Source organism: Sceloporus occidentalis, unplaced genomic scaffold (assembly GCF_023333645.1).
Source record: "Sceloporus occidentalis isolate IW3139 unplaced genomic scaffold, rSceOcc1.0.p SCAF_30, whole genome shotgun sequence".
Taxonomy (NCBI): domain Eukaryota; kingdom Metazoa; phylum Chordata; class Lepidosauria; order Squamata; family Phrynosomatidae; genus Sceloporus; species Sceloporus occidentalis.
In genome coordinates, this window is record NW_028317010.1 from 9,183,161 (window position 1) to 9,209,838 (window position 26,678).

A 26,678-nucleotide genomic window follows, 5' to 3' on the forward strand; every position below is an offset into this window, starting at 1 on the left:
ATTAACATACATAAGTAAACACATACTCAAGTTTAGAATAATATTAAAATTGCTAGGTATTTATTTTATTCTTAAATATTTATTTTCTCAAGCATTCAAAGTAAAAGTTATGCAAAGCCCAAACTACACAATCTAAACTAGCCCAAACTACTCAATCATCACGTTATGTCAGCCATGCCTGCCAAGACTGAAAGCACCAATAAGAAAACCGCATCTGCGCGTAGCGGGGATGAATTCCTGCTGTGATATGGATACAGCAGTCTTTTCAATAGGGTAACGTTTGCATCAATACATCTATGGATAAAACTCAACAAATATGGGTACATTATAAAAGTAAATATAACACACTAATTTATGAGATTACAAACTTTACAATGATGTGAAAAAAATACACAGGATAGACAAGCCCTGTCCCCGTTACTGTAGTAACCAACTAGACATAAACAAAAAACCAAGGGCCCAGATAAATAAATAAAATATATAAAAGCACCACTTCTCCAGGTCTCTGGGCCCTTACGGGAAAACTCCAGGTCGTGGAGTGGCGTTGTAGCACCCCCACACACTTTCCCTCCAACAATGACGTTTGTTCTGCGATGTTAGCGGGACCACCTGCAATGTCAGCAGGGCGGCCCACTGATATTAGCAGGACCACCAACATCAGCACGACTTCCTGCCCATATCCCATTGCTCAACATAGAGGAGATGCATGCTGCTAGGTGCTGGGTTTACTGGCCTGGGCCACATAAATACGTCAATGCTGGAGATGTAAATGGGAAGAATTGAGAAAAGAGTGGAGAAGAGACACAGGGAGAGAGAAGATGGACTTACAATAGAAGAGTATTTGTGTATAAGAGTTAACATATGGGGTGTGAAGTTTTCTTCAAATCCCTAGTACCCTGAAACTCTGATTTATCCTGTAGTAGATTATTTATCTGTGATTAAGGCAGTGAAATAAAATATTATCATGAGAAAGAGCTATGGCTTTTTCCTCTTCCTCTTGTTTTCAGAAAACCTAAAAAGGGTAGACATATTACGATAAAGGTACACATTTATTTAATTTTAATATTTGGGGAGGGTGGGGAATTTTAACTGAGATCTTGCTCACCTTTTAGCTCATTTATTCGGAATGACCTGCACCTGCTGCTGTAGTCCATGATTTGCATATTATTTCAATTAAAGCGAACATAATCAATAGTTCCTGAGCTCTGCTACATCTTTCTCCAACCTTCATTATTTATGGTGTTGTCAATACAAGTGTATTAATGATAATGAAACTCAGCAATAGTATTAGTGGTACCAGTCCCCTAAAGATTTTCATAATGTGATAAGTCATTTGGTTATATACACAGTCAAGAATGTTAAACCATCAAGGAACAGTTTAATAATAAATAATATTAGTCTGTATGTAGATAACTAGCTAAGCAACTAATAAAAAACAACAATATCAATCAATTATATATTTAGTATATTTATTCTATTTCAAAACTCTCGGATTTGTCACAAGATATTATGTTAATAGGTACTTTAGGTACTTTGGACCATCAAATGCATAGGAAGCCTCGTCAGTACCCCCTCAGCATTTCAAAAAGGATGGATCTGATGACATAACAATTGAAGTAAAGAACAATACTTTAGAATTTTGTATGAACTATATTCATATCATTTTTTATACAGCATAAATAAATGTAATTGTGACATTGTTTTTACTGTGCCATTCTGGTTTTTTTTTTTTTTTTTTTTTTTTTTTTTTTTTTTTTATTTATTTTAGCGCCACTCCTTTTTTCCCCCTTACGCCTCCACCTGATTGTGCTCTGATTTTATTTTGGTATCAGAGCTGGAGATGCATAGATCGCTGTATCTCTCAGGTATGAGTGTTAAATGTGTTAGTTTGTGTGGCGGCAGATGGATGGATCGTGGTCGTTTCTTGTTGCTGAATAGACACTATGGGGCAAAGTTTAAAAGAAAATGGTAAAAATCAATTTAGTGACCTTAAATACTCAAGGCTTAAATACACCTCAAAAAAGGCTATATTTATACGAAATGTTAGTCAGAGAAAAAATATTGATTTGTTTTGCTCAGGAAACTCATTGGGACCATAAGGGTTATACTTATTGGAAATTTAAAAAGTATCCCATTGTTTACTCATCTAATCTACCATTTAAAAAGAAAAGGGGTGCAGCAATAATTCTGTCTGCTGAGATTAATTTTGAATATATTTTTCATGAATGCGACCCATTAGGTAGATATGTCATTCTTATATGTAAACTAAATAATATGGTCTATACATTGGTTAATTTTTATGCCCCAAATGACTACTCGGTAAAATTTCTGAAATTACTTATTAAAAGAACTGAAGAAGTCAAAAAGGGCATTTTATTTTTTGGTGGCGATTTGAACTGTGTTCCTGATGTTGATTTGGACAGGAGATCAAGTGATAATAGATCTTATGACAGAGTTGCAGGGACCATACCTCGGAGATTGTCTACACTTATGGAAAACTATAATCTATTTGATATATGGAGGATACAACATCCCTCTGAAAAGGATTTTACTTTTTTTTCTAAAAGACATTTATCATATTCAAGGATTGATGCAGTTTATACTAATTTATCATCTTTAAAAAACTGCAAATCTTCTTCGATTAGAAACATCTCTTGGTCTGACCATGCACCTGTTATTTTTTCTTTAGAGGATCAAACTAAATATAATATTAGACCGTGTTGGAGAATAAATGAATTTAATTTAAAATCTGATTTATGTAAACAAAATCTTCTTAAAGAAGCGCAGCAATTTATTCAGATAAATGATAACGGATTTGTGCAGGAAACTACTTTATGGGAGGCATTTAAATGTACACTAAGGGGATATTTAATTAAAACTGATGCCTTTATTAATAAACAGAAAGGTAAACCTATTGCTGAATTATATATAGCACTTGCAAAGGTTGAACGTAATAACAAATTAAACCCCACCTCGGATCTTTCTAATGAAATAACATCAATCCAGAAGGAGATCAAACTTAAATTGGATGAGAGACTAGAACGAGCTATTATGAATAACAAACAGAGGTGGTACTATGAAAGTAACCGCCCGAATAAGTGGTTAACAAATAAAATTAAGTCAGCAGTCCCAAGACATAAAATAAAAAAATTAATAGTAAATAAGAAAGTAATTTTGGATCCATCACAAATTGCAGAAGCATTTAGAGATTATTATAAATCTTTATACAATCTTAGACCAAGAGATGTTTCACTTAATCGTATTAGGTCCTTTCTTGGTAAGCTTTCAATACCAAGATTATCTAGAGAAAAAGTAGAAGAGATCAATAGACCCTTTTTATTAAGCGAAATAAAAGAAGCCATTCTAAACCTAAAGAACGGGAAATCTCCTGGTCCAGACGGTTATACAGCAATGTTTTATAAAATTCTGGACCCGTTGATTTCCCCTATTCTGTTGAGATTTTTTAATAAGATGGGAGAATTGGGTGTTGCTAGCAAAGATTTTCTTCAAGCGTCTATTTGCCCTATTCCCAAACCAGGGAAAGATTCTTGTTTTATTTCTAATTACAGGCCGATTTCGCTGATAAATGTTGACGCAAAGATCTATTCTAAAATCTTAGCAAATAGATTAAGTAAAGTAATATCAGATCTGATACACCCTGACCAATCAGGATTTATCAGTGGTAGAAACGGGGAAGATAATACCAGGAAATTATTAGACCTAATCGCTCAGATACACTATACTTGTGTTCCCTCAGTCTTCTTGGCCTTAGATGCCGAGAAGGCTTTCGATAGGGTTAGCTGGAACTTTTTGAGTGCAACTTTAGATGCAGTAGGGATTTCGGGGTTTTTTAAAACAAGTACAATGGCTTTATATAGTACACCTACTGCTAAGGTTACAGGCCCCGCTCTGAATTCAACATTTTTTAATATCGCTAACGGTACCCGGCAGGGATGTCCGCTAGCTCCCCTACTTTATGCGCTAACCATTGAACCTCTGGCGATCCTAATTAGATCTATGCAAGAGATTGAAGGGGTGAACATTAATCAGCAAACTTTTAAAATAACATTATATGCAGACGACATTTTACTTACTTTGACTAGTCCTGAGGTATCAGTCCCTGCAGCTCTGTCAGCTATTCAAGAGTTCAGTTTATATTCTAATTATAAACTGAATTTTCAAAAAACACAGGCTATCTCAGCATACATACCTACTTCTCAAAAGACCTATCTTAAGGAACAACACCATCTAGATTGTTCAAAGGAGTCCTTGGATTATCTAGGAATTAAGTTAATGTTTAATTTGAAAAAATTAATTTCTTGCAATTATGAGATTGTAGCGAATAATCTTGTTAATTTAATAGAAAAACTGAAATTAGTAGAATTTTCCTGGTTGGGAAGAGTTAACATGGTTAAATCTTATTTAATTCCTAAAATATTATATCCCCTCAGGATAATACCACTTCGGGTCCCGGCATATATTTTGGACAACTTTTCAAGAATGCTCTTATCTTTTATTTGGAAAGCGGGTAGAGCTAGAATAACCCAGAAAATAATTAAGAGAAGCTATAGACATCTGGGTTTGGGGTTTCCAGACATTAGAAGACTACATGATATTGTAATGTTTACTCATGTATTACATTGGAATATCAAAAAGAATTTGAATTTAGGTTGGTTATACTGTGAACGGAATCAAACTAATGAACAAGAGTTAATTAATCTTTCTTGGCTTGGACCATCTAGTTGGAAAAAATTAAACTTTCCGAATCAAGTTATATTGGATGCTTTAAAAACAAGCTATAAATTTAGAAGGTCCGAAAAACCAGATGTGCATTTTACGCTTTTTACACCCTTAAAGGTCCTCAATTATTATATCCAGAATATTAATTTTAATAATTGGACTCTAAGTAATATTTGTACACTTGGTGATTTAAAATTAAATGATTCATTCCTTAGTTTTTCTGAGCTTCAATCTAAATTTAAACTTCCTGAAAACGAACTATTCACGTATATTAGATTGATGCATTTTCTGAATACTCAGACAGTTTACCCACCTTTAGAACTTGATATATTTATTAGTAAACATTATAAGAAAAATTTAATATCCTTGATATCAATACATTTAGATACTCAAGAACCTGATGCACTACCCCTCTCAGTAAGGAAATGGCAAAATGATTGTAATGTTAATTTTTCTATCGAAAAATGGGTCGAGGTTTGGTCACAAGTCAGGAACGCGGTACACGCGATTAATATTCAAGAGATGTTTTTTAAGCTTCTTCATCGTTGGTACCTAGTTCCCTCCCGCTTAAATAAGTTCTCCAATTTATATTCTAATTTTTGTTGGAGGTGTGGATATGAGGAGGGGACTCAATTCCATATATGGTGGGCCTGTTCTAAGCTGGGAAATATCAAGATGCAAGTTGAGAAACTTTTTTCTCATATATTTAGATGTAAATTTGTTATTCACTCATATACTTGGCTCTTTCATTTGTCCCTCCCCTTTCCAGAGAACGCACAAAAATTATTAATAGTCAATATTCTATTGGCTATCAAACTATGTATAGCGAGAGCTTGGAGGAGAGCTGAACCTCCTATTTGGAAGGAAATAATTGATCAAATAAATTATCAGGCAAAGATGGAAAAATATTTCTTTATAAAAAACCAAAAGATCTCTAAATATAATCATGTATGGTCCCCATGGCTGAAGTACATGGAGGAGTCTTGTTTAGATAACCTTTGACTCCTTATCCAAGTAATTATTTCTCTTTTGGCATTATACATATATATTATTGTTGTATTTGATCTCTCTTGATTTTTGATTTTTACACAGTAACGCATTTTTATCTGTCTATTGTGAAAGACCCCAATGGGTATAGTGTCTTGAAACTTATTTATTTATATATAGTTATGGATGTCCACGTCCTGTTGTTCCAGTCTGCCGCCACATGTATGTAGATGTGTCCTCGTCAGTGTAGTGAATGGTTTGGTTTGGTATAACGTATTACCTGGTACCCTACCGTACAACTATCAAATTAAGATACAAAGAGATGAAAATTTTGATTCTGTACATCCTTTACATCTTGTACGTTTCTGTACGCTTTTTTAAATTGCATATATCTCCAAACTTTGTATGATTTGTGTGATATTGTATGTTTTCCTTTTTTATATTCTAAAAAATAAATAAATTATATTTAAAAAAAAAAAAGAATGTTAAACCATCAAGGAACAGTTTAATAATAAATAATATTAGTCTGTATGTAGATAACTAGCTAAGCAACTAATAAAAAACAACAATATCAATCAATTATATATTTAGTATATTTATTCTATTTCAAAACTCTCGGATTTGTCACAAGATATTATGTTAATAGGTACTTTAGGTACTTTGGACCATCAAATGCATAGGAAGCCTCGTCAGTACCCCCTCAGCATTTCAAAAAGGATGGATCTGATGACATAACAATTGAAGTAAAGAACAATACTTTAGAATTTTGTATGAACTATATTCATATCATTTTTTATACAGCATAAATAAATGTAATTGTGACATTGTTTTTACTGTGCCATTCTGTCGAACACATGTATACTTCAAACATGATTAAGCACCTAAAATGTGATATATGCAAGACAGCTTGTCAGGTTATACTCATCCCATGCTTGTAAGAGTGAACTGCCTTCCCAAGAGGATTGAGTGAGGAATCACTTCTTCGTTTGTATTTATTCTAACACCCTGGAAAACACATGCTAGAAACCAAAAACACCAGTTCAGGGTAAAGGGACAGGGCAATTTGGGTCTACATGTGGGCAGTTGGGAACTATGCATCTTATAGTGAGAAGGATTCACCTTATATGGCATTTTGTGTCATGTCTCTAAAATATATTTCTTCATATCTTCAAAGCCCACAGATTGAATGATTTAGTTTATATACAATTAAAACCACCAATTAAGTTAGAGAAAATCCACCTTATATCTTTGAGCTGACAATCCCAAAAATTTATAGACTAAGGCAACAAAGTAAGATAAAAACAAATTTCTAAGGTTAAAATTAGGCTATTTCTTTTGAAGAGATATATACAAAACACACAAACATTTACATTGTAGCTTTATAGTTACATCACATTGAATCCTGCTGCTTTTGACTATAGAAAGGAAAGCAATGGCAGACATTATGCCACAGGACATAAAACGTGCGTCTCCTTAGAGTAGCATGAAGCTGTATTTCAACTCACAGGTTATATATCTTTATTGGATGTTTGACAAGAATTATACAGACACATTTCTTTTGATTCTTGAGGAAGTATTTTTTTAGGCACTTGTCACTTGTGCTTTATTGGAAGATTGAATAATATGCTTTTTCAGAAATCGAGTCTGAAATGAATCTCCATATAAATTAATGTTCCCAGGTTTCCACTTTACTGTGACCACCTGTGTAAGGGAGTGTTTCTACACCAACGATACTGAGAACAAGGGGAGTAAAAAGATAATTTACCTTTTGAGAATTAACATTTTATTTACTGCTCGCAGCTATAGCAAATGTTAGAAACCACTTTAATCGTTTTGGTTTAAACTTGACACAGATCATTTACTCGTAGGAATTACTTTTCTGCAAACCTGCCAGATTTGTTTTATGCTAATAGTGGAAAGTAGTCCTTGGACTGAGCCATAAAATGAAAAGGATACCATCAAATATTATTACATACGTGTCATACAGATTATAAGGTTAGACTAGTCATGGCTACAAAACTGTTTTGGAAGTCAGCAAAGTCTAATATTCTACTAATAGACCTACACTTTATATTGTGCTTTTATTGTGTTTTTCTCCTTTGTGGATTTTTTTTTATCACTAGATTATGAAATGTAAGCATTTTTCTTACAACAATTTTTGTATATTTAACATTTTTTAAATATGGTCAGAGATTTTTAATGGAAATATTCAACGGCATATTCTAGAAAAAGGTAAGTAAGTGATGTCAAATTTAACAGTTTGCTGATCTGGTAAAAAATTTCCTTATAGACACCCCTTTCTTTACATCCTTAAAATCCTAACAATTAGGGTTAGTACCCTAACTTTGTCCAGTAACTAAAAACCAGCATATTTTCAATATCTTCAAAAAAAGAAGATCCAATTTTACAATTCAGAGAAGATAAACGCATGATGGATAGACAAGTACTGTAAATGTCACATTCCCAAATACAACAAAACTACCCACAAACGAAAAAAATCTAAATTTAACAAGCAACGTATTTGAATTGTAAACATATGTGTATACCATGTGAACATTCCCTATATTAAGGTATTATTGCAGATTTTTTTGATTGTTCAGGTATCTTAAAGGGCGGGATCAGGGCAGGAACATTGTTTTAATAACAGTAGTTGTGGCCTATTAACCCCTTAATGACAAAGCCCGTACATGTACGGCCTCAAAATGCATTATTTTCAATGGGTTTAGGGACCGCCCATTGTCCTTAAGGGGTACTTCAGCCAACCATCTCCACTTTAATGCACGTGGTCACTTTACATTTTCACATTGTCCATTTTGGAAATACATGGGGGAATGCAGCAAGCAGTGAATCAGTGGCAAGAATAATTTATGCGTTTTTTGCACTTTGGAAGAACGGTCCTTCTAAACCAGGAGGAGTTAATATAATTTGGTATGCCAGGGGTCATTCTGACTTTCTCTTTGGAGCTGGAACTTAGAAATACTCAGTATCCATGATGCGTCCCATTCTTGGCATGGCAGACCTGCTTAGTTCATTGTATTTTTTGGCACTGATGCAATCTTCAACAGCTGTAGCCAGTGAGCTCTCCCAACTGTAGTCTGTGAAGGACATCACTCAAGGTTTGCAGTCTGGAGGAAAAAAAATAACAAAACAAACACTAGCTGATGTTTTATATCTGATCTTTGAAATTATTATTTAAATGGCTTTTAAACTTTTGTTTTTAACCTAGTTTTTTGTATGCACATATATAAATGACAAACTCTAAATCTTGATTCCTTTGGAGTGCATAAGCATTTGTGCTTAGTTCTCTTCTTCCCATGTTATCAAAATTGGTGGTTTATTATATTATGTTTGTGGAACTGATGATATAATAAATATAAAAAAACAAGAGAGGCGCAGAGGAGTAAGCAGTTGAAGAAGACAGCCATAAAGGTAAAAACTTGAGAGGTTTCTCCTGCAGCAAAGGCTGAGTTGGCCCCAGGGAAGGGCTGGCACAATTCAGACCATTCAGGGTCTAGGTTCTAGGTCCAATAATATTGTGTCCAATGATGGCAAGGACAACAATGCTTGATGATCGGATCTCTCTTCCCCAACCCATGTGCTGTAGGTTGGGAGGCAATTCATAATACACTCAAGAGGAATACAGCCCACCCCATTCTCCTCAACTCCTATCCCTTGCACAGAGCAATAGGGTTTTGGAAATGCCATTAAATCTTTTGAGAGGTAAACAGAAAAATTAAATTACCCTACACCCCTTACTCTAAATCACTCAGGTGGGGTGAGTGAGAGGTCAAAATAAAGTGACTTAACATCCGTTAGACTTCAAATCAGTAAAAAGTGTCTAAAGGCCTTCTGTTAATAAGATATAAATAGATGTTATGTTCTTGTGTTTTTAGATCCCAACTTGTAGCTTAGCAGATTGTGACATGTATAAAAGAGTAGTTGTCATAAATACCTTTAAATCATAGACCATCTGCAGTTATGCAGTTTGTGAACAGGAACTTAAAATTATGTCATAACTTATTATATGGGGTTAAGGTTCCATGATACTGGTGGTGATTTATAAGCAATGGAAACTTTCCCATACTGCATTAAAGATTTTAAATAATTACAAAGTCATGGAACTTTCACAGTCCAGTGTTAAAGAGGTTAAACAATGACATACACATCCCTGTTCCCCGTAAATCAACCTACTCTCAAGATGCTACTGCTACAGACCTACATGCACTTATTACATTAGGTGACTTAGCAGCCAAGATATATTACTGTAGTGACAACCCACTTAGAGGCAGCTTGCAGATAGGACAAGACAGGAAGCCTATAAGAAAGTTAGGCCACTCCACTCCCAAGGAAGACAGTATAACACCACACACTCACACAGGGTGCTACATTCAAGCTTCTAAGGGGGGCACTTAACACTTAAATATGACAAAATTATCAGGTTAGTGACATGAAAACCAGCTTCACATGCTGTCACTGCACTGGTAATGAAGCCCGTGGTAGCAGAGCCCCAGCTATCGCCTTTTGCACCTGAGGCAAGAATGGAAAATTGTGCCCACCAGCTATTTTTTAACAGAGGTTATTTTATTTACACTGTCCTTACACACTGCCTTTACACACACATTTACGCATACACGCTGCCTTTACACACACCTAGCCATTAACATGAATATATGCATACACTGCCCTTACACACGACTGCCTATAAACACACATATACACATACACTGCCCTTACACACTACCTTTACACACACCTGCCCATAAACACACAAATACACATACACTGCCTTTACACACACCTGCCCATTAACACGCATATACACATACACTGCCCTAGAGAGGGATGGTGATCTCCCCAACCAGCCCTGCTTATCGGTCGTGCATCTGTGATCTCCCCAACCAGTCCTGGAGGCTGCAGCTGCTGATCGGGCGGCTGTGCGCCCCTGCGCCCAAGGCGAGGGCCTCACTCGCCTCACCCTTGCTACGGCCCTGCATGGGGGTCAGAATAGTCCAGGGTAAGCCCTCACTGGGATACCAAGTAGGGCGAGGCATGGCGACACTATTTTAAAGTGTATGGCGGGCTGGAGTTAGTGGGAGGCTTTTAATGACGTGTGCTGCTAAAGTGGGGACAATTTTGTTTGTCACCTTACCTTGTGTTGTTCCTCCCTCCCTCCTTCCCTCCCTGTTTGTTTCACTGGGCTCAGTTGGTGCTATGAAAGCTTGCCAGGTATCTAAGGGGTTAATGCTGTGGTGAGAACATTTGATGGGAACCTTGGTGGATCTTGAAAATTTGGGTCTGGGTACAGGCATCCGAGTATGTCCTTCCCTAAATTGGTGTGGTGCCTGGAAAGCTTAACCCCTTCAATCCCAGGGTTTAAATTTTTATTTTATTTTAAATTTTTTTTTTACACAGAAATGGTTAGAGGTCCTCCTAGGGACCTCCTGAACATGCCAGTGATGTCACAATGACATCACAGCTCACATTATAATTTTTTTTAGTATTATTTATATTATTATTTTAATGATTTATTTAATATTATTTTTTAAATTAATTAACTTTTTTCCCCCCAGCTTTTCTCTTTCAGGACGGGAGGGGGAGTGAGAGACATGGTTTCTCACTCCCCTCCCCGCGATCCCCCTGCACCGATAGCAAGGACCTGTGAGGACCTGCATAGAGATCGCAGCGTCTCTGTGCCTCATCGGAGGGCAGGATATCCCCGCAGGGGATATTCTGTCCTCCGATGACCTTCCGGGTTACGTCAGCAGTGACGCAACCCGGAAGGGAATGCCCGATCGCGCGTTTGAAACTGATCGGGCAGTTTACAATGTAACAGCTTACCGGCTTTCATGCCGGAAGCTGTTACAGGAGATCGGACAGCAGAAAGCCGGCAATGCCGGCTTCTGCTGTCAGTGGGGAGTCCAGGCTGTGAAACGACACATCCCTGCCGCTGCACGAAGGGCTGTAAGTACCAGGACGTCCATAGGGGTTTCTTAATTAGGCGTTTTTTGGACGTCACGGTACGTCTATAGGGGTATGAAGGGGTTAAGAGGGTTTTTCCAGTGTATGTTATTTGTTTGTTTTTTATTTATGTTATTTATTGATCTTCAGTTTTGATAGTCATCCCCCCTGTTAACAGACTTTTGTTTGAATTGAAGGTTATGTGTGGCAATAACTAAAGTTAAAAAAATTGTCCATGGCCGTTTCAAACACAATTCTTGTTGTCGTGTCATGTTTGTTATTTTAATTTAGCCCTTAGGCCTAGCACGGGATATCGTGGCTACATCTGTCAGCACTGTGGAGCCTACTTTTCACAAAACTCCAGCATTCTTTTCTTGCAGAAGCACTGACATATCACACTCGGTGTTATCTCAGACCAGTGCTCAACACATTTGAATGTAGCAATTGTGTTACATGTTAGTATCGCAGGCAGCGTGACAACGTGATCCTTACTGGCTTTTTGTTATTGTGTACAACAGTCACCATGACTGTTGGCAAATATTTTTTGTTAATTAGATTTTCATTGGTAAAGACCCATCCTGTTAAATTTAATTGGTAGGGTCAGTTCAAATATGCATTAAATTATCTTATTTTATTGAATTTATTGTATTGTAATAAAGCATTGTATATCAGCATAGTAAACAACACATTTTTTCAATGTTGAATCACAATATTTGTATAGTTTCAATTCACTACGTGTTTTTTTCCTGCTTTTATTAATAATGTCCATATCTCGATTGCAGGCGAGGATACGCACATCAGGAGGTAGGATTCACGTTCTCATTTCTATTAAATTGATTTCGGTAGATGGTTATAGTTTTAGTCATTATGGTACTTTGTAATTTACAGAGTTGTCCCATCGCTTTAAACCTTTCATTGGCAAGTGTCACTGTTTTGATTAAACCATTATACCTTTCAAAACTACAGCAAGGTAATAATGTCATATAATTTCACAAAATATGTATTTTAAAAAATACAAACAAAATTGTTAATTTGTAAAATGTAATATAGAACATTATCTGGCATTACCAGGTATAAGCAGCACTTACAAAGCTCTTAATATTATGGTTGCTTTATATATATACATCATGTGACACTTTTTAAAATATTTTTTAAAAATATTACATGAAGTTCCTGTCTCTCTTCTTCTATAAGATTATGTGTTATTATCACTTGATGTAAAAGAGATGAAATATGGGGAGATTTAAAAGGATTAGGAGTCTGGTCTTTCAGTATCTTAGGTGGGGGTCAAACATTATTCTACTACTAGCGTGGGATTCCTTTAGCTGTAATAACGGAAAATAATTTCAGAAACCAGAAGAGTGTTTTAATTCCACAGAATCTTATTTTAACTTATCTGTCTCTCTTTCTTTCTTTTTGGTACTTGCTTCTCTTTCGCCCTGTATTTTCTGACAAAAAAGCAACAACAATTGCTGAGACCCTCTCTTCTCAAACCTGAGGTAGAAATTACCATCTCATCTCATTCTACTTGTTATATAAAAGTGTACAGGAAAAAAAACCAGAAATGTCATACATTTTTAATATGTGTTCATTCATGTAAATACAGTTTACAATTAGTTTTAATTTATTTTCTTAGGTCCTCTGAATTTTGGTAGAAGTTTTTATAATAGGGTCATAGGTCGCAAACAGCCGTGTTCTAGAGCATCAATCACTAAGTAGAAACATGGCCGAGTTCTAATAATTATGAGGAGACCACACAATTCCTTGTCCTGCTTTTTCATATCTACATCCACTAGGGAGTGTAAAGAAAAATGACTGGGGATGCTCTTTATGTTTGTGCATTGCTTTAAATGGCACAAATCTTGTCTAACACTTTTCTGTACCATTTTGAATTAGTATATACTTAAGATATCAAGTATGACATAAGTCTCTACTTGACACAGGCCTGTAGTGCCATTTTCATCCTGACGAAGACCCATGTTTATGGCTGTTGAAACATTGGTATCATAATACATTAGTATATTTTATTCTAAGAAACACATGTGGTAATATTTGAGATTTTTATTGCACTTGACACACAACAGATATGACACGGCAAATAAAGGGAAGTGTCATACCTCACTACACCACAAGGATATGAGTTACAAGGTTGACAGGATCCAATTCCATAGGCAGCAAAAGGACAGCGTCATAATATCTTACTAACCAGAAGCAGGGTATGGTCATCATTAAGTTAAATTAGTCTCTTTACCCTTTTTTTATATAATAAACATAACACGTTTCAGCAAAAGGAAGGTTGATAATCCTAGGAATTTATGTTAAGCTTGCACGCCGTAGTCTAGTTTGTGTAGGCTTCTGGTGGTGAAGATGATGCAGGTAGTATAGAAGCTGTGGGAGAATGTAAGCTAGGAGATCATGATTAAACATGGTTAAAAATAGTGAGATGAGGAGACATAGCCCAAACAGAATGTTTAAGACTCCCATCCATTGGGAAACAAAGGTGATTTGAGTTCTTTATTTATTACAGATATACAATAATCACAAAATACATACTTCTTACCTACTAAAAATGTGGAGCAGAGCTTAATTGTAAATGTGACGTATACATTATTTTTTTATGAGAGATACCCTTTAATGAACAGAGTTACAGTGACAACATACTATCTAGATGATGTATGTTTTTTATAGTTGAAGCTTAAATTGCACCGTCAGTCCTTTCTAATTATAGCAAAAAATGGCTGTGTCCCAAAATCACTCAGCATTGAGCACTATGATCCAAACCTTCAGTTGCCCTTTCCATAAGATGCCCTAGAGTGTACTATGATTCTGTAACCTATTCATCAGCTAATAACCATACCATTATGCTTACAGGGCAGTACTAATCCATGATTGTTTCACCTAAAATAAAAAACAAAAACATTCAAGGAATTGATTAATTTCCAATACAAAAAACATGTAATGTGTAGTTAGCCTTTATTAGTATCACAACCAAATTATTGAAAATGCAATGTTCATGAATTATCCAGTAACCGTGAGTTGTGGGATTATTTAAACACAAGAGAGTGACCACTAGAAGCTGCAAGTGGAAGTAACACCACAACCGGTATAATACATACATCAGCCTGGCAAGCAGACATGATAGTAATATCCATTTTTGTGCACAACTTTTATTAATGGTGCTCGACTTTATTTTACCAGTGTTTACAAACTACTGTTATTAAAAATTTAACTGTGGTAAATAACATTGATCATCTCCCAAAATCTAAAATTATATATTGATTTAGCAGTGAGAAATTTTATATTACACCTGAAATCTTGAAATGCTGTTGTGTTAATGACTTTGGTGCTTTGGATTATTAATTCTTATATATTTGTCTTTTCTCTACAGGAATTGTCTATGGAATCTGGTATTGATCCTGGTCAAGAGTATTATGGACAAGACTATTATAGCTATGAACATGGGTATGTAATTTTAGAAATGTTTATGATCAGTCCACAAACACAAAACTGGCAATGTCTATTGTGTGAGAGCTATTCACTCTATATTAATGGGATCATTTGTTACATTAGGTATGAACTTCCACAGTATGGAAGTCGTCGAAGGTTGCTGTCACCCGCTGGCATGTATGAAGAGTACGGGGAAGTGGTTGTAGAGAACGATGGCAGTTATTATTACAGTCCACATGGACCTACAGCCGAAGGAGATGTAAGTATACAGAATGCATTTTGACAAGTTTTAAAGATGCTATTTTGTCTACTGTACCATATGAAAAAGTTTTAAAGGTGCTGTATTGACATCTATTAACTCTAGAATCAAGGAAAACTCCCAGCAAACATTTTTTAATACTAGTATACGATGAAAAATACATTTTCATAAATATCATGCTGTGTTTTTAACAGTTTTAGTTTTCCATTATATAATTTTTAGGGAGCTGCAGATAACTAGAACCCATACAAATTAACTATTTGTATGGGTTCTAGTTATCTTAGCCCAATCTACTAGATAAACATATGACTCCACTGAAGCAATTCAGTGGTTCACTGTTAACCACCCAGCCTAACCAACTGATTAATGAAAGTCTAAAGAGGCTATGCCATAAAGAATCAGCTCAGTGCAGAGTCTGACCAGAAAGAGTCACCCTAAATATTACATGACTGAAAGAAATGGCATCCTTCATGACTACAGGTAAAGAACATTTATCGGAACAAAATGAGAAGTTTTTTTGTCAGTTCTAACCTAGATTTCTGTATATAGCACTGTATTTTATTCTCAAGCTTTTAAAGTAAAAAAGCATAACAGGGAAAATGTGCAAATGTCCTGATGTCACCATTACCTTTTAATGTAAATAGCATTCTGATATTTAGTAAACTGATTTTTTTAAACAAATATACACAAATATGTTTTTAAACACTAAGAACCTGCCTTTAATACAAACAATATATATATATATATATATATATATATATATATATATATATATATTGGAAACAATCCATTTGTTACCATGTTATGTGTAGAAAAGCACCTTATAGCTTACAATAGGTATAGAAATGTTAGGTAAGAGTCCTCATTATGTAGCACGTATAATGTTTTGTAGAGTTTTAGCATGAATGAAAGTTAAATCAGATTATTTTAAAAATGACAGCAAATGAAAAGGCTGTGCTGCAAGATCCAAATCACAAATGTTAAAAACTAAATGCATAATAATGAAGAACCATCTCACGACATTAGAGTCACCCTGTCTTAGTAATGGGTGATCACTTCTGAATGTGTGGTCAGCAAGGAAGAAGGAGCATGGCACTCCAGTGGAAGTGTATTGCCTTAATCATGCCTGGAATTTAGCATGCACACATGCAAAACTTGTGTAGTGTACAAGCACTATTAGTCTTTCCTGTCAAGCATTATGTTTTAAAAGCACACCAAACGTTCTGCTTGGTTTGAATATATTGTGGGAGAACTGCCCTCTTTCTTGTTGTTTGAAAAAAATAATGCTTTACCGAGCGTGTTGATTTGTTTTGATTCTGAATCGGGCATGTATTATAAGCAAATATGTATTACAATTTGCATTTTTTTAATTGATTAGCTATAATTTCTAAACTGATGCCAAAGTTAAAATGTTGCCAAATAGAGTAACTTTAAAATATACTGTATATAGTTTGAGTTAATGTGCTTCTGCTAATCACGATCAATTTCCACAATTCCAGGCAAGAATTCATGGCCGACTTCCTTCCAGGAGAGGTAGAGGTCAGGGGCCAGGTTTTCCCATGGCTAGAGGAATGCCAGGGAGACCTGGACCATCCCGAGCTAGCATGCAAGGTGTAGCTAGGCCTAGTCAAGGAAGAAAAAAACTGAAAGCAGTTATGCAATTGAGTCGTGTAGCAGTTAGTGCTCATAAGGCTCCTGAGGCTGGAGAGGGGATGCATCGTTCTCCATGGAAGAAGGCAAGGATCTTCCCAATGATACTTCAGAAAGTAAAAGGTAGTGGGAAAGATTCTGCTTATGCTAAGCTGGTCTCTGCCCGTCAAGTTGAGGGTGATGATAGCATGATTATTAAAGGAAGTTACTTTCAGAAATCAACTGATAAACCCTCTGTCACAAGAAAGCTTGATCGTGCCCTAAAACGGATAAGCATAGCTAGAAGACTTCAAGAAAGGCGACAATCGCAAAGTTCTTCTACCAAAACATCTGTAGTGGAAAGTGAGAAAGATGAAGAAGATTCTGATCTAAGCGAGTCTGAAAAAGAGAGCAAATCTGGGATTTCAATTAGTGTTACAGCTGAAAGTGAACCAGAAGAAAGTGATCAAGAAACAGAGAAGAGAAGATCTACAGTGTCTGATGAATCATCTGTGAAAAGTAGTGTCCCTCCATCCCAAACAGATGATAAAGATTATCTGAAAGTAACCTTAGATCAGGATGAAACCAATGAAAGTACTGTAGATTCAGATGAGGAAAGAGATGAAACAATAGGTGAATCGGATGAAGAAACCCAGTCCTCAAAATCTGTAGATATCAAAGAGGAAGACTCACCAGATGAAGATTCTGATGATGATTCTAAGAAATCAGCAAGCGCTTATTCAGAAAAATCAAGCTTGCATGAAGAAATATCACCATCTGATACTGAAGAGTCATTATCAAAAGTATCTGTGAGAAGTTCAGAGAAGAAATCAGAAAGTAGTAGACATGCTACTGACGCTTCCAGTATTTTAAGTGATGAAGCCAGCCAAGAACCATCTGAGACAAGTGGAAAAAGTAGTTCAAAATCAAGTTCTAGGTCAAAGTCTTTTGTTGATAGTGAAATACAAAGTAAAATAGGAGAGGACTCAGAGGAAGAATCACAGTCAGGGTCAGAGGAGGAAGATGAAGAAAAGGATGATATCAGCAAAGCAAGTCATGTTGACAGCCACGTGGATACAGATGATGACAGCAAAAGTGAAGCATCTGAGTCCATAAGATCAGTTAATAGTAAAATGAGTCAAAGTGTAAACAGTCACCAAGCCGATGCCCTAAGTAATGAGGAAAGCAACAGTCAAGATGATGATGTGAGCCAAGAAAATTCCTCTGTCAGTAAGCAAAATGGTATCATATCAGCCAGTCAGGAGGAAGATGATATATCACATGCCTCAATGGCTTCCGACATGCAGGATTCTAATGAAAGTAAAAGCCTTAGTAAAAGGATATCCTCTGAACAATCAGACTCACATGACACTGGGCATGGTTCCAGTTCAAACTCTGACTCTGAAGTTGCTGGTGACAACACATCATTTTGAAAAAGAATAGTAGGTTGACTTGTTGAATTTAGAATTTCTTTGTTTGCAGTGCTTCTGCGTGATCCTATTAAAAACTTTTTAAGTCTTTGACATTTCTCTTCTGCAGTAATTTATTTCTGCCATAGATAAAGTTAAATTGATTTCTACATGTTATGCTTTCTTTATACTGATAACCCAATTTTTTACAGATATTTACAGGTACATATTATTAACTGCATTATAGTGTGTTCTCATTTGTTTTTTAATTGAAATGTGTGTGAAAATGCATTATCCATCCACCCTAACACAATTCAAAAGGGTACATATACAGTCAGAGGCGTATCTAGTGAAAATAGCGCCTATGGCAAGCACTGAAATTGTGCCCCTGTCCAAACTTCCACACATTAATTCACACTCTTTACTACCCCCTCTCCCTCCCTTGTCACTTTCTAACCCCTTTCCCTACTACCCTCTTCCTCTCCCCCTTTGTAGTTCTCTCACCTTGAGGTCCAGCGACGGGAGTCTTCTGTCTTCCTGCACTGTTGCAGTGCCTGCTGCTTCACTGTTGAGCGCCGTAATATGACGTCATATTTCGGCGCTTAGCAGTGAAGCAGCGGGCACCAGCGAGCGGCCTTTAAACGCTGTCTTTTTTTTTCTAATGCGGGGGAGAACGAGGGGCACCAAGCCGTTGCTAGGCGTCCCTGTCTCTCCTCCGTTTAAAAAAAAAAAAAAAAAGACAGTGTTTAAAAGCCGCTCGCTGGTGCCCGCTGCTTCACTGCTGAGCGCCGAAATATAACGTCATATTAGGGCGCTCAGCATGAAATGGCGGCACCGGGACGGAGGTAGAGGCAGTGGCCACTCTAGAAACAATATATAGGGGGGGCGCACAAGATACCACAGTCAAACTGGAATTATACTTTTGTTATTGGGCTAAAATAATACTTGATCATTCAACATGGGAAGCCTGAAGCCACAATTGAGTGTGACTAATCCTTGAAATAAATATTATAACACAATAAATAACTTTTCCACTAAATGATTTCAGGGCCTTGAACGTTTTGTCCCCTGAAGTCACTACAACTTCAGGAGGGCATTTTATCTCTGGATAAATATAAATTAAATAATTCCTACTGTAAGTTAAGTGCCAGGAAACAGATGACCAAATACACACACCAACACAGGCTCTGTCACACCAACACCCAGACACACACACCAGGACAGGCTCTGCCACACCGACAACCAAACACACACACTCCAGGACAGGCTCTGCCACACAGACACCCAAACACACACCCTAGGACAGGCTCTGCCACACTGACAACCGAACACACACACCAGGACAGGCTCTGCCACACCAACACCTATACACACACACCCGAGGACAGGCTCTGCTACACTGATAACCAAAAACACACAAACAGCAGGACACAATCTACGTCACAGACGTCTACATCAGGATGGATTTTTCACACTGCATTGTCATTTATACTCCCCTTAGTGTTTTTGCCCCTTGTATTGATGCCCCTGCTGCCCATATATATTAATATCAGCCCCAGTTGCCGATAGCAGGTATAGATCAACACATTAACACACAAACCAAGCTTTGCATGTATAGATCAACTGAAATTCACTTGTGATCTCATCACTGAAGGTATATATCAAATAAACAGAATCAGACATACAAATCCTGTATTTGCAGGAATACAATAGTATATATAAACGTAGCACTGCAGGTATAGATCAAAAAAATACATGGAAACAGCATTGCAGGTATTAATCAACTGAATAAGACATACAAACACTGTATTTTCAGGTCTACATAAATAATGTATGGAAATATATAGATATGGATCTACAGAATAACGCAAAAACCCAGCTTTGCAGGTATAGATCAATTAGAATTCACATAAAAACACGTCATTAAAAGGTATATTTAAAACCCCCTAAATTACAGGCATAGATCACAGGTTGCACACCCCAAAGCCAGCCCTAGCGTCCACACTGCCCACACAGCATTCACACTCCTATCATACCCAGGTAACCAGTAAATGCTGGTACCTAGGCATGATGTGACTGTGCTTGCTGTGATTGCTGTTAGCAATCACACTCCTATCATGCCAGGTCAGCCAGTACATGCTGGTACAGGGTGGCTGTAAGTGATGTGTAGACCCCATACTGCTGGCAGCATCAATACACAAGGGGGGCAGCTAGCTAGGTTTCAGCATGTACTGGCTGACTTGGCATGATAGAGTTGTATTTGCTAAAAGCAATCAAAGTCCCCTCATGCCTAGGTTCCAGCACTTACACATCCAACCAGTAAATGCTGGAACCTAGACATGATGGGACTGTGATTGCTGTTAGCAATCACACTCCTATCATGCCAAGTCAGCCAGTACATGCTGGTACAGGGTGGCTGTAAGTGATGTGCAGACCCCATACTGCTGGCACCATCAATACACAATGTACTGGCTGACTTGGCATTATAGGAGTGTGATTGCTAACATCAATTACAGTCCCATCATGCCTAGGTTCCAGCACTTACACATCCATGCTATCACACACACACTCATTCATTCATATACTCATTCCCTCAATCACGAATACTCATTCAAACACCCTCCCAACCCCATTACCTGCACTGCAGCTCCTCGATGCCGCTCACAGACTTCAGCAGAGGGCACGGCCTCCCTCTGCGTTCTCTGGTACTGCACAGAGGAAGTAGGACTGGAGCAGAGTCATGTGATGTCACGTGAACTCTGCTAGGTTCCGCTTCCTCTATGCAGTACAGAAGACCCTCCCACAGCTAAGTAGCAGGGCTAGAGGTGCGGCCCGCGTAAGATCGGTTGCCCTGGCTGCCGATCTTACGCGGGCCGCACCCTCTCTCTCCTCAGCATTAAAAAAAAAACAGACGGGATTTAAAGTCGCATTGAGACTTTATTCCAAATTCGGCAGGGGGGCAACAGGGGGGGGCAAGGATTAACCTAGGGGGGGCAAGGATTAACCTAGGGGGGCAAGGATTAACCTAGGGCGGCCCCCCTTGCCCCCCTGTAGCGACGCCACTGGGTAGAGGGCTCGTGGAGGAGAATGAGGGGCACCGAGCCGTTGATAGGTGCCCCTCTCTCTCCTCCGCATCAAAAAAAAAAAAAAAGACCGCATTTAAAAGCCGCTTACTGACGCCCCCTTTCAAATGGCGCCTATGGCAAGAGCCATAGCTGCCATACCCTAGATACGCCTCTGCATACAGTTTGTGACTGGCTAGTAGACTTGTGCATTAAAATTGATACAAAATAAAATTTTTACAAAAGTTGCCAATTCCTTCAATTTGTACAAATGTCCAAAAACAAGGAGTGGCCCCCAAGAAAACCAAGCAAAGAGCTCTAATTTATTGTTTCAATTTCCTTGGTTTTTCACTCTCACTCTTATTCAGGCTCTCTCACACTCTCACTTTCTCTCATACTCTCTGTCTCTCACACTCTCTCTTAATGTCTCCCCACCTTCTCCGCCGATCACTTCTCCTTTCATGCAGCTCCACTTCTTGTTCTTCTTTCTTCTGTCTTTTCTTAATCTGCTTTTCCCTCATCTTTTTGCTTCATCCGTTTCTCTGTGAACCTGGTTTCACGTTGAACTTCCTCAAAAGGTACCTCTTCATTATTCTGGCCTCGAGGTGCACTTCCACAAAAGAGGAGGGCCACTGGACACACCCTCTCCCCCGATTGGGCAGATTCATGGAGAAAGAGAAGCGTGTCTGCATATCTCTTTCTCCGCAAATCTATGTGCATTATTATGGCCTCTTGTTTCACTTCACCACTTTTGCAGAAGTTTACCTGGGGGCCAGGTTTACGGAGATGCAGATGTAGAAAGAGGACACAGGGAGAAGTGGATAAAAAATAAGACAGAAGAACAAGAAAAGCCAAGAGAAGAAGTTGAGAGAACATGAGCGAGAGTGTGAGAGATCATGAGTGTTAAACAGCATGTACATTAACACTCTACATTAATTAAAGTATGTGGTCTAGCAACATACAGTGACACACAATCTAACCTTGTACATTGACAGATACACACACTCTACACTGTACAATAACATCCCACACAGTCTATCACTTTACACCAACACCCCCACATACACTCATATTAACACTGTACACTGATACCCACACAGTCCAACACTGTACACTGACATCCACACAGTCCAACACTGTACACTGACATCCACACAGTCCAACACTGTACACTGACATCCACACAGTCCAACACTGTACACCCCACACACACATACTCAAATTGTACTCTGACACACAAACCTTTCCCGCTGTGCCTAGCTACCTTCCATGTGTGGAGCCTTCTACTGCGTTACATGATCCCAACAAGCCCTGATTCTGCGAGCACTTTCAATAGTTGAAGCGGTGTCCAGGTATAGAACACTGTACTTCACTGCCTCAGTAAGCATCTGAGGACTGCAGTGTCCCCCTGATTCAGTTGTCTGGGCAGCATGGTACTGAGACCTGCCCTGACCCTGGTAACCATAAATGTGTGTTAAGGAGAGTGTGTGTACATTGGGCCGAAGACTGGTGCTTTCCTTGTCACAGAGGCCAAAAAGTGCCAGCCTTCTCCTGAGTATTTTATCTTTAAACTGCATAGATTCAAGGGAAAAGCTACAAAACTGAAAATGGATTGTCTGTGATTTCCTCTTGTAGCTTTGCTTTTCTGCTTAGTTATCAAACCATTTTTCCTCTCACAGTTTCAGTAGCTTAATCTGCTCATTTTCCACATCACTGAAAATAGAGTATTCCCTTCTCACCCGTGAGCTGCAAGAAACTGATGGATTCCATGTTTGCTTTGACCCTACACTTGAATTGTTAGAGCATGGCTCTGACAGACTCATCTTAAAAGCCAAGTGCTGTGAAAGACCTTATTTGTTGTGTAACCCTTTATTTACTATGGTTTCTGAGATTTCTTTGGATATACCATTTGGTTACATTTAGAGCATCTGTTATACAAATAAAAAAGAGGATATCACTCCTTAGCTGAATAAAAAGTTTTCATTCCTTGACTACCTTAAATTTAGAAATATTTTTTTCTTGCAAACTTCCTTGTGATTTCTATCTGTGAAATATAAGCAGATCGAAACAGGCATATGTAGATGGAATGCTCAGGCCAATGCTTCTGCAACCTTATTCTGTACTAAAAAGCTTTTGTCTACAACAGCAATTATATGCAAATAAGTTACCCTTCTAATATCTGCTTACATTGGTAGTTTAAAATATGCGAGCACCTCTGCAGTGCCTTACGCATGAAATCAGGTCGGTATCTCCATATAGTCAGACCGACTTGGATATGAGGCTTTATTTCACCTAGTTTCTGTATGTCTACATTTAGACTGGAAGTTATTCATTAAACTGTAAAAGCCCACGTTTAATAATGCATACTTTGTACAGTGAGATTTTGAATTTCTGCAAATTTCAGTGTTAAGTGAATATATCCCCAAGACCTGACAACAATCTTACAAGTAAATGCAATGCATAATGCAATATATCCCACATTTTTACCTATTTGTAGGCAACAGGATTTCTTTAATCCTCTGTTTTGGAGAAAAAAATAGAATAATGGGCTATGAAAACTTTCTCTATTTTTTCCAATATTTTAGATAATATTGCAGTTTTATTGTGGAAGATTGGTTTTGTCTGTGTTTATAAATCATACAGAATGCTATGAATGTCAAAAAGCAGCCAGGGTAGTTAATATTGCAATAATAACATATTAAATTCTAAAAGTCCATTTATTCACATACTTCTCACAAAATTATGTTTAATCGGAAGCACAGATTTGTCAAACTGTTAGCAGTAGAGTAGAAAAATGATTCAGTGAATTCAGCTAAAATTAAAGCCCTATATATGTTGATATAATAATTCAAATGTAAAGTCATTCAATTAAACAAATATTGTTTGCAACATATTCAGTTTAATACAAATGGGGTTTGGAAGCATCATTTGAGTTTTAAAGGTTAGGTAAATCTGTGAGTAATTATGTAAATAACAGGAAATTAATAATTTTTATTACATCAGTTGCAGATATCGAACTGATTGCCTCTGATTTAATAATGATACACAGTAAACAGCTCATCAGCAATCAGTGTGTATGCTTATGGAATAGAAAGAAGCTGTGATTCTTATTATTTATCTATTTCTAAACTTTTATCACCATTATGACCATACCTGGGTACTCTCCTAGTGTTAACTACAGTCTCCAGGGGTAGCGCTGCTTCCCTTGGTCTCTGGGTCCCTTCTGTTTTTCTCTGGGCAGAAGAGCTACATTTAACCATGCCCACTCCCCACCTACTTTCCCACCTACTAATACCGTCTGGGGCTAGCCCATCCTTTATGTGCGCCTAGCCCCACCCCATGCAGGGCTAGCCTCGCCTACACAGCCAGCTAGCCCTGCCCCTTCTTGAAGCCCCCCCAAAGAGGGAGAGCACAGGTAGCCTGACCTGGGAAGTTCTCCGTTTTGATTATGACTTTGTAAATATAGATACTGCATTTTTTCTGTTTTCATTTTACTTATACAGCATTTAAAACATAGTGGCTTGTTTAGTTTTATGCATGATTTGCTAATGTACATGTGACAATATATCTCTATTTTCTGCCGCCTGTCCTTGAATGCCATTTGTCAGTAGGAATGTCCTCTTATTGCTTCTGGTGCTTAAAGAGAAATAGATACCTAGTTTGTTATGAATATAATCTATGTGCATAATCGTTAACTCTCATTTTTCACCTCTCTTTCACCATCAATGTCTTAATTCTAAAAAAAAACACAAAAAAACCAAACACCTGGTTAGAGGAAAATACAAGGGTAGGATGTCTTTCCAAAATATGATATTCTCTTCTCTTGGGTGAAGCATATTGCAACCCAAATGCTTACAATATATAACATAAAAATAATAACAAAATAACTATAATAATCTGTAAAAATATATATATATATATTTACAAATTAAATTAATTAACAGCAAAAATATATTGGACATTTTCAAGGATTTGTACTAATTTACAATGATACCATTATCAGTATATTTTGTATTTAAGATGTTTAGATGAGAGTCGGGGTGCAGCATGCTTCACAACTTTTCTATTTTGCAGTGGGGCTTTTTTGCTACTTTTGAATGCATGCATTTTTCTTTAAAAAATACCCCGTACAATCATTCTCATATTTCTTTTATCTTTCTCAGATTGCCAGAAAAAAGAAAATCAAATTGGTTGTGGATCGTGAATATGAAACAAGTTCAACTGGAGAAGACAGCACTTCTGAATCCCAAAGGAACCGCCTTAGTCACCTAAACATTCAAAACAATGTCAATGGGAATATTTACATTGCTCAAAATGGCTCTGTGGTTAGAACCCGTCGTTCTTGCCTTACCAACAATTTAAAAATGTCATCACCAACAAGGCTAGGAAAACACTTTAAAAAACTTGACAAACTTGGGGTGACACATGAAGAAAATATACAGTTGAACACACTGTCAAAAGGGGCCTCTATCAAACTTAACTCAAACCCATCTAGTATATCATTGACACCTGGCAGTGTGATGGTTACGAACATAACAAGGTCAGGGGATAGTAAATTGAAAAGCACAGATGAACAAGGGTCAGTAGTTGATAACGAAGATATCAAAGAGCCGTCGGAATTTCACAGTGACCAGACACAATCAGATGACGATGAACTATGGATGGGGCCTTGGAATAATCTTCACATACCAATGACAAAACTATGACATTTTTATATTCTAATCCAATTTATAGTAGAATGCACTTTCTATGATCACAGTTAAGAACAAAAAAGAACATTTTACTTTATGCACATAAATTCATCCTTCCATTCTTTCAACTCAAAGAAACAAGGTTGCACTGTCTATTTACAGATTCCAATCAATCATAATTGCTTGGTACTAATTCACTGTGTGTTTTTCTCTGTACCACACTGTACGAGTAGTTTTACTGCGCACTAAAAAAAACACACAAATATATATTTGATTTGATATTTTTGATTCTAACAGTTGTGGAATCGAATGACCTCAAAATTATTTTCTTCATATGGAACGCAAATACCATTCCATCTGGGGGAAAAACCTCAGGGTTCATGAATGCTTACGTGACTCTTCATCTCTATATATAACCTATAACCTTTTACTACCATCTTCACTTGGACCGTTGGGGCTATTTCCATTTTCCTTATTCATTTTGCAGAAAAGCTGA

The 26,678-nt window shown here is 37.3% G+C and overlaps 1 protein-coding gene across 1 annotated transcript in view; it reads left to right on the plus strand.

The window, feature by feature from the left end:
• The window catches only part of LOC149299017 (protocadherin-15-like), a 426,255-nt gene extending 400,058 nt beyond the window's left edge, over positions 1–26,197 (plus strand). The window contains exons 37-41 of the mRNA XM_089486827.1: positions 12,468–12,489; positions 13,146–13,184; positions 15,074–15,147; positions 15,256–15,391; positions 25,655–26,197. Coding sequence (XP_089342953.1) covers positions 12,468–12,489; positions 13,146–13,184; positions 15,074–15,147; positions 15,256–15,391; positions 25,655–26,197 — 814 coding nt within the window. The remainder of the gene's footprint in view (positions 1–12,467; positions 12,490–13,145; positions 13,185–15,073; positions 15,148–15,255; positions 15,392–25,654) is intronic.
• The last annotated feature ends 481 nt before the right edge of the window (positions 26,198–26,678 follow it).